General features: G+C 47.3%; 1 protein-coding gene across 1 annotated transcript; it reads left to right on the top strand.

Moving 5' to 3' along the window:
- The first annotated feature begins 2,417 nt into the window (after nucleotides 1-2,417).
- Nucleotides 2,418-3,092, top strand: LOC147527592 (endogenous retrovirus group V member 1 Env polyprotein-like). The gene is given in 3 exon segments (XM_086622510.1): nucleotides 2,418-2,564; nucleotides 2,566-2,767; nucleotides 2,770-3,092. Coding segments are annotated over 3 exon segments (672 nt in total).
- The last annotated feature ends 10,022 nt before the right edge of the window (nucleotides 3,093-13,114 follow it).

The raw sequence follows: 13,114 nt of genomic DNA, 5'->3' as shown, positions 1-13,114 counted from the left end.
TGAGGTTTTGGTTGATACTGGAGCCACTTACTCCATTTTAAATACCTTCAAAGGGGGAATTTGATGATAAAAAGATAAAAGTTGTTGGTGCGGCAGCAAAACAGGAACTCCAACCATTTTTCAAACCGATTAGATTTGAATTGGGAAAATAATGGGTAATACATCAATTTTTTATAATTCCCAGGGTCCCCTAAGCCTCTTCCGGGATGGAATTTGTTGGAGAAACTTGAAGCAGAAATTAAATTTAAAAATGGTTAAAGTAGAAGTATTAATTCTTGAATCTGAGTTTGTCCAGGCTACAACGTTATTGTTGCAGGATGTGCTGGGGAATTTCAAGGAAACTCCACAGGAAGTGGGAAATCAGGTCATCCCCATCATCTGGGCCAGAGAAGTCCCAGTCAGATCCAAATGAGCTGATCCAATGAGAACTGAACTCAAGCCAGGCATGGCACCAGTACGGTTGAAACAATATCCTCTAAAATTAGAAGCAAAGATGGGATTAATTCCAATAATTCAGAAGTTTCTTAAATACAGATTATTGGTAGAACGTGAGTCTAAGTACAATATTCCAATACTACCAGTTAAAAAGGCAGATGGGAAAACGCGTAGGTTGGTCCAGGAGCTTAGGGCATTGAATCAAACTATTCAAGACATTCATCCTGTAGGAGCTAATTCCTACACCCAGTTAACTGCACTACCTGAAGAACAGGGATGGTTCACTGTCTCGGATTTGAAGGATGCCTTTTTCTGCATTCCTCTTGGTTATAGATTAGCTGATTTAACGGCAAAGAAGGTTGCAGAAAAAGGCGCTGAGATGTTAACATTAGTCTCAGAAAAGAGAATTCTTTTGACAGAAGAACCAAAATACGATCCACAAGATCCAAAATTAATTGATACGATGCTGGTTCATGAGCGAGCGAATGGGTGGGCAGTGACCTCTAGTGTTCAATTAGTACCTCAGTTTCTCGTGAGGAACCTTGTCCAGCACGAACATAATAAAGTGGATTGGGGAACTGAAAATTTACTCAGACGTTTACAAAAGGTGGTAATCAGTCGAAATATGGTAGAAATTGTGAAACCCATAACTGAAAGATTGTGATTTGCGCTGAAAAAATAATCCAAAAACCCAGAACAAAGTTTTATTTGGGACAAATAGAGAAGGTCATTTATCTGGAGAATACTGGCAAATTATTTTACTGAATTGCCAAAAAAAGGGGAGCTAAAGTATCTGCTTGTTTTGGTAGACACTTTCTCAGGATGGCCTGAGGCTTCTCCATGTCACACCAACAAGGCCAAAGAAGTGGTTAAAACGTTATTGGGAGAAATCATTCCAAGGTTTGGAGTTCCTTTAGGGATGTCATCAGATGGGGGCCCTCATTTTATAGTGGCTGTGGTTAACCAAGTGAGCAGATTATTGGGAATTTCCTGGGACCTCCGTACACCTCATAGGCCACAATCGAGTGGAAAGGTGGAGAGAATGACCTCTACTCTTAAGACACAGTTAGGAAAACTGTGCCAGGAAACTCCTATGACTTGGGTACAGGCTCTGCCCCCATCTCTACTGAGAACTGAGAATTTGGATCCAACCTGGGGAAAAACATAAATTGAGCCCTCATGAGATTCTGTGTGGTTGACTGTACCAAGCGCCAAGTTTGCCAGGAAAAAATGCATATAACTGGGGAGACCAACATGAAAAAGTATCTGATATTGCTAGGGAAAACTCTGCAAGAAATGAATAAACAAATGGTTTTAAACAAATCTTTAGGCCTTGATTCCCCAGCACATCCGTTCCAGCCTGGAGATTTGGTCTATGTGAAATCCTGAAACTCAGAACCGTTGACTGAAAAGTGGAAAGGACCTTTTCAGATACTGTTGACCACCTACACAACAGTGAAGATTTGGGGAAAAAGGACCATGGATGCATTATTCCAGGATTAAGAAAGCATCACCTCCATGGGAAGTCCAGTCACAAAAACCATTGTGACTTCATTTGAAATGACAGGATGAATAAAGTTTTGATCCGGTTACGTTTGGCAACCACACATTAATTATGTCAGCCTGTTCCTTGGGCTCAGAACTTACATTTAAGGTTGTTGCAGAAGTTCTAAATAAGTCTGACTGTTGGATTTGCACACAAATCTCAGAAAATGCTGAGAAAAGTATAATTCTGATTGGAGTTCCCGTTCCCCCAAATATTTCTTTCACTGATTTGTGAATGAATATGTCATTTGAAATAAATCAGACAATTCAAGACCGACAGCTAATTGTTAGGTCCCGAACGGACCCGATAGTTATACTCACTGTTTGAGCAGATGTATGAATTTGAAATAAGGTAGGATATTATGTCCCAACTGTACCCAAGTTGGGAATGTTCACAATGTAAATGAGTTACAAAAATGGGTCGTTTTCTTGACAACATGGGTTGGTGGCTGGTTCCTGAAAGAACAGGATGGTATTGGTTGTGTGGAAACACTGCTAGAAAAGTTCTACCTCCAAAATGGAGTGGAACCTGTGCATTAGGAGCTGTAGTTCCTAATGTGACAATAGTTGACATGACATCAACAGAAGAGATGGGTTAGAACCTTTCTTAGAAGCTCTACGAGGATCCATAACGCGATTGCAGACAGGCCCACTGGATTCCATAGTTTTGTAAGGTGGGAGTTTGTTCCTTGGTTGGGAGTTAGTGAATCAGAGAAAACTATAGTTAATATCTCTACAGGGATAGAAGATATGGAAAATTCCGCGACTGATGCAGTTCAGGGTCTCCAAAAGAGATATCAAGCCTACCTCAAGTAGTCTGACAGAGTTGCATGGCTTTAGATATGCTTTTAGCACCCCAAGGAGGAGTCTGTACATTTATAAATATAAGCTGTTGCATGCATGTAGATCAGAGTGGAAGGATCTCTACAGATCTAGAAGAAATTTGGAAGCAAACCAAGATATTGCACAAGGTAACGAAAAATGATACCTCTTGGGGATTTGAGGAAATGTGGAATAAATTAACTTCATGGTTGCCCAACCCAACTTGGTTAAGGAACCTCTTTGTAGGGATAATAGTTATATTAACTATATGTTTCCGAGCATGCATTTAGGCACAACATTTATATTCAATAAGGAGACTTTAGGAAAAATTCTAAAGTCTCAAAGAAAAGGGGGGAATAATGACACCAAGGCCTTATTTGTTTGGGTGCTTCACATGTTTGCTGTGTTTGCTGTAAGGACAAGTTTGATGTATTAAGTGCCTTCTTGTGATAAGATATATAAACAGTAGAGACAGTAGGTGCCTGAGAAAACAGACATTTGAAGATAGTAGCCACTTTAGAATGTTAAGAAGCAGGATGTGCCAATTAAGACCCGCTGCTTCCCCAAGATAAGCCAAGAACAAGCCAAATATGGATGAACGACCTTGGCTGGAGACCAAAGGACACAGGGAAATTGGGTCGGTGGTCGCAAAAGCATCCCTCCGACTCAATTAAGGAGACAGGGAGCATGTGTGAAAGCATGTAAATAAGTTACAGGAATTATTTTAAATATGTATATGGATTCCTGGAAATCTTATGAATATGCATAAAGATCACTAATAAAAGCTCTGCAGTTTAAGCCTTAGACAGGCACGTTAGGAGGACGATGTCCCCCGTGTCTCCAGCGCTGCAATGAGCAATGCCTACTTTCTAAAACTTCAAAGCAAGTCGTAGAGGGTTTCCCTCTGCCAACTTTTCCAGTACCACCTCCTCAGCAGTGCCTCTCTGAGAGCAGACCTGTCCCAGCAGCTCCAGTATCTGCTCTCTCCTGGGAGTCAGTGTAAATGAGATTTTATTTTTCAGCCTTCACCGTGGCTGGCCATGGGTGGAATGACCTGAGAACACAGCGCGCAGCCTGCCCATCCCTGTGGGAGCAGGAGCCCCTGGCACTCGCTGCGTAAGGCCCTCGGAGGCTGGAGATTGAGGTTTGGCCATGCCAGGGGCTGTGATTCAGCCTGCACTGTGTCCAGCCCACGGACGAGGTTCTGACAGGGATCCCTGGACGTGCTGGGCCAGCGCGGGGAGAGCGGAAGGGACCCCAGCAGAGACCCCCCCACTGCAAACGGCTCCTGCTGCCTTTGGTCTGCATCAGCAAAGAGACAAACGTGCTTTTTTTTGATGGAGAGAGGAAATTGCCTGTGGAAGCTGCCTAGTTCGTAACACAGTCGCTGTCGACAGCTGAAGTGTCCTGATCCTGCTGGGATCCCATCAGGAATACAGCTATTGCTGCTGTTGAGTGCAGTTCTCCAAAAACGCCCATAGCTGGCACTCGGCGGTGCCTGTTCCAGGCAGTGGAGGAGCAGCAATCCAGTCCTCTCCCTTGCCCAGCAGAATGAAAAAGAGCTAGAATTTAGCAAGTAGGAAAGAAATGGTTCTTTGCCTTCGAGGGCTGAAGCTTCAGGTTGAGATGTTTGTGATTTCTGTGCAGCCACATGGCCACAGACTGTTCTAAAGAGAAAAGGATGAATCTCATGTGACTCATGGAGACAGGACTTCAAAATCCCGTCCAAAACATGACAAACCCATCAATAAAATCACGGAATCGATCACACAGCACATTGTGGGCTTCCACAGCCACCATCACTATAGGCTCCAGGTGTACTTTGCACAGCCTGCTCCTCTGTGCCTCGGTGGGCTCGGCAGAGCTAGCGGGAATATCAAACACTCCGGAAAGACTTTAATCGGCAAAGTCAACAGCTGCAATGCCGTGAGCCCCCCTGGAGAGCGCAGCAGTGGCACAAGAAGGGCTCATTTTTGGACCTTAGCTCATGCTTCTCTAACTCAACTGCCTTTTCCTTCTGCGAGGTTCACACTGGATTTGCTTGTTGGACAACTAGGGACTTGACTGCGAATATCCGGATTTGCTGTAATTTATTTGCACTTTGGAGCGAGCAAGAAGTGGCCCCTAAGATGTTTTCGGCTGAACAGATTACTTCATCACGGCTCCAAGTGCATGAAGCTTCTTGTGTGTTTCCCTTCTTTTGGCAGAATTATGGCCGTGGTTTTCTCCTGATAAGGTTTTAAAGTCCTTCTTCAGGTGGGGTGTCGGGGAGGGCCACGGCTGACGCTGGGTGGTGGCTGTGCATGGGGCAGAGTGGTGCTGCATGGGGATGGGCACCAGGACACGGTTTGACTTTGCCTCAGCAGAGGGCTGAGTGCTGCTGCAGCTGCTGGCATCTCAGCCCCGGCGATGGGAGAGCTCCAGATCCCACTCGGCACCTGGATGCTGTTGACATTTAAGCGATGAAAAACAACCAGAAAGGGGATCAGACTGCTGTAATCCAAGGAAGTCACCCACAGCCTGAAGCCTGCTGGAGCAGCGCTGCTGATGCTGCTAGCTTCTGCATCTGTGGTGCAGAAGTGCTGAAAAAGGAAGACCCCTGAAACCCAAGAAAGTCTTTGAGATGAACCAGGCCTGTGACCCTTCCAGAACCTCTGGCTTTTGCAGGCAGAAGGATTCCTACTAATGGCTAAGAAAGCTTTAACCCTTTGTCCTTAACCTGCACCTCCCTGGGAAGGAGGACAGGTGACCATTTGCATGTTGCCTCCAAGTCAAGGTCAAGGTTAGGTGACTGCTGCTGCCACCACAAAATTAGGAGGGACAGCACACCGGGAGGTGGGTAACTGCCCCTTCCAACGGCAGCGAGCGCTGCGCCGGTTAAGCCATGGAGTGAAACCATGATGCAAGAGCTGGGGTGAGGTACTAATTAGCAGATGGAGAGCAAAAACTTTCTGACCAGGTAAAACCACGCTGCTGCTGATGCTTGGGGCTCAAGCAGGTCTATGTTTGATGTAGCAGCCTAGGGCTGTGGGAGCTCCCTGCCTGCGCTGGGTGGCCCCTCTCCCACTCCCATCCACACCACTGCTATGGGTTCCTGCTCTCTCACCTTCTGGTGAGTCTTGCAACAGGGCAGCTGCTGGGCAAATCGGTTCAAACCTTCTCTTGTGGGCGGCTGGCTTTGCAGTGGATCATCTGGCAAACCCAGTTGAGGAAGAAATCCAAGATATTTGTACCTGACTCTTTTCACTGACAGCAGCTCATGGTAGAAGGGGTAAACGCAGCAAAGAGCCGTATTCTGTTCATGTGGCAATGAGTCCTGTCCTGGTATGGACCTGATCTGCTGGCACAGTTGGCACAGGAGACATTTATGTCAGGACTGAGGGATTGGGTTTGGTAAACCAACAGAGTCTGAACTCGACTTCATGACATTGCCTGCTGGGAAAACGCTGGGTACCGTGACATGATATGGATGCTAAGTAACATTTAAACCGGTGCAAATTACTACTTAAAGATTTATTTAAAAAAGACAAGTAGGTGAAAACGCCTGTGCAATGTACGAGTGGCAGCTGCTGGCACTCACAGCTCTGCCACCAGTTCTTTTCAGTACCTGCAGTCATGAGACATTTTGCATAGGTGAAAGTACGAGAAAATACAGTGTGAGCACTCGTTACACTAGGTTGACAGGTGCCAGGTGATATTCTGCGGTCTATATTTCTTCTTTACTGAGACCTTAACTGTCAAAAGCCTGCAGGCTAATAAAAATAGCTGTCCAGGCACTTGGATCTCCTGCTGGGTGCCTAACACTCTTTGGAAACCCAGCCTGTAGTCTGTCACGGTCAGACTCCCTCGGGTGAAATCCAAGTAGGCATCACACGCAGATGAACACTAAAAAAAACCCCAAAAAGCAGCAGGAGATAAAGTTAATCACTAAGAAAAGTACCCAAACTTTCTTTATTATATTACCTAAGCTGTGCTCCTCCTTCTGTGTGCTGCCCATGGAGATTAGTTCTATCTGCTGAGTTGACATAGGAAAATCTTCCCCATATATATCAAGGTAATGTCATATATAAACTCTTCAGGTTCTGGGGAGATATCTTAAAGACTGAGGAATTGATATACACTCTCCTCTGAGTCCCAAACCATTCTTGTTTCAGCCAAGGAAGAGGAAAACATCCCGATATTTGCAATATAAGCCTGAAGATGTTGCTATGCTGCTGGAAAAATGCATAAATATCCAAAGATCCTTCTTCAGCTCTTGTTGTCATTTCTTTGGAGCAAAGCCTCCAGGAAATGAATCTGTGGGAAATACAGCTTATAAATATATTCCCAAATGCTGTGTCTTGCTGCAGCCAAAATCTCAAATAGCGAAATCTCAAAATCTGAATAGCAGAATTCACATGGCTATCAGCCAGACAGGGTGGGAGGGGGATGTGGCATGGCCTGGAGAGAGGACGACTTGTGGCATATTGCAGCTAGGTGAAGGATGTCGGTGTGCAGTGGGCATGTTCATTTTGCTGGGGCATCCAGTGGGTGCCGTGTCCAGGCAGCCAGTGGGCATATTCCCAAACTGCAGGTCACAGGTTGAATTTTATGTAAAATAAAATCGTTAAAACACAATGGAGGATGAAAGCCTTACATGTGTGAAATCCTGAAACAGATGCGGCTGCAGCACGTACCCAAGTTTGAAAGAGTACAGCTGAGGTGGGAAGGTCTGGAGGAAAAGGGAAGGTCTTTCCAAACGTGGTCTCCTGAGGCATGAGTGTCCATACACCAGCTTGGAGCTTGGGTTAGGGGAAAACCCAACGTAGGGAACCCAGGGCTCTGGCAGCTGGATTTCCCTGCTTTGCATCACCTCGGGCTCCAGCTGTGCTTGCACGGGATGTGGCCATGAAGCAGGCTGCAGCTCCCTTGCCAGCTGCTGGCATGAGCCTCGCTCCAGAGGCTCTGGCTGCAGCGCTGGAGCACGGAGCAGGCAGCGGGCAGGGCAGGGGGGATCTGCTGTCCCACGAGACTTCCCGCCAAGGGCAGAGGCCGAAGTTCTGGCCCGCAGAGCGGGTGATCCCTGCCCAGTGTGTGCAGATCTGCTTCGGCTCTCAAGAGATCCTGTTTGGCCCTGTGGGTGGAAGGAAGTGAGGTGCTGTGGCTTGGGGGGAAAACAGTGCTTCAGCGAGGAGGGCTGTGCTGTGGAGTGAGATTCGGGGACAGGGAAAGCTATGAATCTGGAGATTTGGCCAGGGGGGTTGGAAAACATCTGCAGCAATTCATCACGCAGCCCCTGTGAACACCATGTCCTGCCTCTGGCCGCTGTGTTATTCTGCCAGTGGGTTTTTTTTTTTGACGTGCTGCACTAACAACAGGGTCTTTCCTCCCATGTCGCGGTAGAAAACGATGCATTTAACACATGCAGGTCTCCATAAAACCCCGCCAGTAGTTTGTACGCCGCATGGGAAGTGGATTAACCCACGGCTTGGGGAGTGAATGTGTTAAGGATCATCACATTAACACATTTTCAAAATCCTGAAGCCGAGCTGAGGTCTTGTTTCACACCAAACGAAAGCAATGTCCCTCGGAGCTGTCAGACAAGGAAAGGGTCTTCTCCAGCTGTTTGTAGAGAGTCCCCATATTGCTAAGGTATTTATGGGGCTGTTTCGCCCTTGAGGCTTCTCACCAGCTGATTTATAGTCTGGGAAAATGCAGCCAAATGGAAACCTGAGAGGTCCTTCCTTTTTTCCCCCAACCTTCTCGCAGCATGGGTTCTTGAGAAAAGGAGGAGGTGGGGTTCCTGCGGGAGAAAGAGCGTGCACCCATGGACCAGGGCTTCTCCTGCTGAGGACTCATGCACTGGGACCCAGGGTAGTGCAGGGCAGACTTCTGAAACGCAGTAATTCATCAAAGCTCTCACAAATGCCGTGCTGCTCACCCACACCTCCCCAGACACCATTGCCTCCAGGCTGCTTCACTTCTGATGGCAGGAGGAGACCTTCCTGCACCAGCACTGCCGTTTGTGTGGCAGGGCACCAGCAGACCAGACTCCATCAAAGTGAACCACTTCTTCACCCCGTGCTTATTTCTGTGCTGAAAAGCCTGAAACAATCCTGCTAGAGAGTGTTGCCATGAGATTTGCATGACCACTTGATGCTCTGAGTGTTTGCACACCAGCAGTTAATTCCCTGGGAAGTGCAGCTCCCAGGGATGGGGAGTGAACTCTGGGCCCATGGCCACTGGAGGCTGCGGATGCCAAAGGTTGCATGGGTTAAAGGGAAAAATAAAAAAGTAGTTATTAGCAAAACTCATGGGAAAAAAACACCAATAGGAATTAAATGCAAAGGGCTGAGCTCTGGGGAAGGAGGTTTCTCATCCACGATTTGCCAGGGAAATAATACTGTGTGATGTCTGGTTACGTACTGTGTTCTGTGCTTCTGCTCTTTGCTGCAGGTAGAAACGGGGTACTGGGCTTGGTGTAATCCATATGGCTCGGGACCCTGAACTCCCTGTCCACCACGGAGTACGCAGCGAGCAGCCTCTGGCCCGTGGTGGTGCTCATACGTTCACGGAGCTCAAATGGGAATCAGAGGGCTGGGGTGGTGGATGCATCGGCCACGCTGGCAATTGTGTTCGGATGTGACCAGCGAGCTCAGGCTCTGGCTGACCCTCAGTTCCTATTTCTCTCAGAGTTGCTGGTAAATTGCACAAGAAATTTATTTTTTCCTCTGCTGTTACAACACTCATGGATAGAGGCTAAAACGCTACTGACTTTGCTTATTAGAAGAAGTTCAGACACGAGGCATGTGTACCTCGGAGAGGCAAGGCTTCCCAGCCAAACACATTTATGTTTACTCCCAAATGTATTTCTTCAGTTGAAGAAAGGAACACCAAACCTTTACCTTTGACAGGGCCTATCTTTTCCCATCTCAAGGTATTTTTGGCCAGGACAGTGAGAATTGTTTTGCCGTATTTGGCTGGGAAGCGTCTGTGCAGTGGGATGAAGGACAGCATAGAATCATGGAATCATGGAATCATGGAATGGTTTGGGTTGGAAGGGACCTTCAAGACCATCTAGTTCCAAGCCCCCTGCCATGGGCAGGGACACCTTCCACTACACCAGGTTGCCCAAAGCCTCATCCAACCTGGCCTTGAACACTGCCAGGGATGGGGCAGCCACAGCTTCTCTGGGCAACCTGTTCCAGTGCCTCACCACCCTCAGAGGGAAGAATTTCTTCCTTAGATCTCATCGAAATCTCCCCTCTTTCAGTCTAAAGCCATTGCCCCGTGTTCTGTCACTACACACCCTTGTCCAAAGCCCCTCTCCAGCTTTCTTGTAGCCCCTTTAGGCACTGGAAGGCTGCTGGAAGGCCTCCCCAGAGCCTTCTCTTCTCCAGGCTGCTGCTCTTCTCCAGCACAGCTGGGCTCAGTCTGGTCACCCACCCTGCTGCCCCACTGCCTCTGCCAGCTCTGCGGGCATCGGGCTGTGGAGCACATAAGGAAAGAGCCTACCATGGCCCCATGCCCCGTCTCTGCCCAGAGCAGCAACTGGTCAAACTGGGCACTGCTGCAGCAGCTCTTGTGGCTATTGCCAGGGACGGGGCTGGCCGCTGAAGGAGGCAATGCCCACTGTGTGGTGAGCAGGGCCTGGTGTAACCACGCATGCTCTTAGTTGGGATGATCCATGCTCCTGTAGTACAGAAGATGAAAACTGGTGAGTCCAAAGGTTTGGAAAACAATGTGATGCCAGGCACAAAAGAGACCTGGCAGTAACTGTACAAATAAATGTGCTTCAGCGCTTAGTGAAATGGAACCTATACTGAGAAAAAAACCCTCCAGACACTTCTACATCCATGTAAACAGAGGTCCACACAGCCAGAGTCCGCTGGACTGTTCTGGTAACAAAGAAAGGATGATAAGCCATGGCTTTATGAATTGCTTTTCCTAATTGCTCTTTTCTTATTTTCCATCTTTAGTTAATGATTAGGAGTTACAGGAGAAGGGGAATGCCAGTTCTGAGTCCGCGGTGGGGTGACTGATGTTAGAAGAGGTCACAGTAATATATTTAGATTTTAATAAAACATTTGACTCTGTATCTCAGTCTTCTGCGTAAAACTGATTAAGACAGGTTATATGTGAAAGCTAATAATAGAAAAGGCTGCATTAGGGGGAGGAAGGTATCAAAGTTTCTGCAAACATCGCTGCCAGATTAAGATCTGACTAATCAGTTCAGACTAACATCAGATTAACATCATCTTCATCTTTGCTGCTGTTCTCAGACAAGACCTTTCAGCTCCAGGCCATCACATCATCCGTTGCATAGGTAAGAGCGTTTGATGAGCTCCATCCCGTTCCCTGTGGGTAGCAATTACGCTCAGATCGAGCTTGTTGATTTCCTTTATTCAGTTTCATCTTCCTCTTCCAGAATTCAAAAATTACTGCAAGCCTCCGTGCGCAGGAAATCTCCTTTTCATTACTCCTGAACTTGATTTAAGACCAAAGACAGTTTTTCAAGGCACCGCCAGCTAGAAAGACTTCCAGGTTCAGCTGTCCATTTTTCATCTCTCTGAGTGCGTTCGGATGCAACAGAGTAAGAATCTTTCATATCAAGTGATTTTGAAATGCTCCAGAAATGCAGACACATGCATGTCTGGAAGGACTTCTGATTTCTACTCATCTCTCACACTCAGTTTCTCACTCACACATCTGCTATGAGCGCATCCTTGCATCCACTGGTGATATCTGCGCTAGAGTAACCTCCTTCTTCTCATCCTTGTCTCCAAGATCGGCGTTATCAGACAGCTCCAGCTCTCAGATTATTTTCACAAAAGTTCCCATCTGCTGTTTTTGGATGTCAAAGGAATGTAAATTCCATTCTTGTATCATCATTTTAACGCCTCATCTCTGGAAAAAAACAGTGGTGGGCACTTGGAACATCTTGGAAGGGTCGTTGTTTCCATAGCATGTCATCTGTCCCAAGCAGTAATTCTCCATCTCTGGCACAGCTTCACACTCCTTTAGTATCTCCACTGAGTGCAGGGAGAGACAGACACTCCAGCCATCAGTAGAGGTAGTTATTAGCTCTTAGCAGGGAGTCATATCAGTCTGCAGATGAAAAAGTTGCTCCAGTTCTCCTTTGCACTTTGAAGCAAGTACTGATTAAGAGCCATCAGAGGTGCTGTTTCGCAATCAGCGGCTATCGCTTTGACAAGCAAGCTTTTTTAAGATGGGCCAGCCACAGAGACCCTCCTTCAGAGCCTTCTACTGTCCCCAGGCAATTTGATCACGCTCAGCACTCTGGAAGACCATAGCAACTTGGAACAGTTTTTGCTTGGATGATATCAAATCAGACACATCATTCCAGTAGGCATCACCAGATCTGTATCACACCCAGGCGTGGAAACACAAGGTGAATTCTCTGTGAGTTTGGTGTTTTTCTTTATTGGGGCTGAACCCAGCCTTGACCTGAATGAGGAAGGGTCTGGTCCAGCTCTCAGGAGGGGAGCTCAGGCATCAGTGTAGAGCTCCTGATGGGGTGACTGAGAAGGTCTCCAAGCCCCTGCTGCCCCTAGTAAATCTGTACTTTGCCACCTCTGTTTTCGGTGTTATCTTTTTATCTCTAGGTTGGGCTGACAAAGTAGTGCTGGCTTTACAGCAGGGAGTCGTTGAGTGGTAATGGTCCCCAATCAAACTGAAAAGCTCAAGAGGAGGGGCTAATTCTGACTATTGTGATGTGCTTTGTCTGGGAAGATGTTTCCCTGACAATTAAATCGCCTGGTAAAAGACTCTGCTCTCCCACAAGCTGGGGCAGAGTGTGGAAGGACTGGATGAGAGGTTTCAGAAGCTGGAAACCCTCTTTTTATTTTCTCTCTGTCAGGTGAAGTCAGCTTTAGCAGGAGCTGAAGGCAAGAGGGAACCGACCCAAAGCCAGGGCCCCCGTCCCGGGGCAGGAGGACAGATGTGTCCAAAACTCACCAAAAACTCACAGATGTGTTGCATTCAGGTGCCTGTTATTTTCTCCTGAAGCTGCCAGGCATGTGAGGTGCCAGCGGTGTGTTCAGAAGCTCTTTGCACAGCTCGTGGTCGGGGGCTGTTTGCTCATTCTCGTCCTCACATGGCTGAAGAGTTGACTTAGTCTGAAGAGTTAAGCAGGAGGGCTCGAGGCAAAGTGGGAGACCAGAAAAGGGGGATTAAGCATCTGGGTGTTGGAGAGGGTCATAAGTGAGCCCGAGGGAGCAAGCAGCTTGAACATAACCTGAGAATCTGCGGCCTGGCAAGAAATTCAGAGCATGAGGACCAAAGAACTGCCTGAGCTTTGTTGTATTCAAGA

Source organism: Tauraco erythrolophus, chromosome 17 (assembly GCF_009769465.1).
Source record: "Tauraco erythrolophus isolate bTauEry1 chromosome 17, bTauEry1.pri, whole genome shotgun sequence".
Lineage (NCBI taxonomy): Eukaryota > Metazoa > Chordata > Aves > Musophagiformes > Musophagidae > Tauraco > Tauraco erythrolophus.
This window is presented reverse-complemented; position numbering and strand designations above follow the sequence as displayed.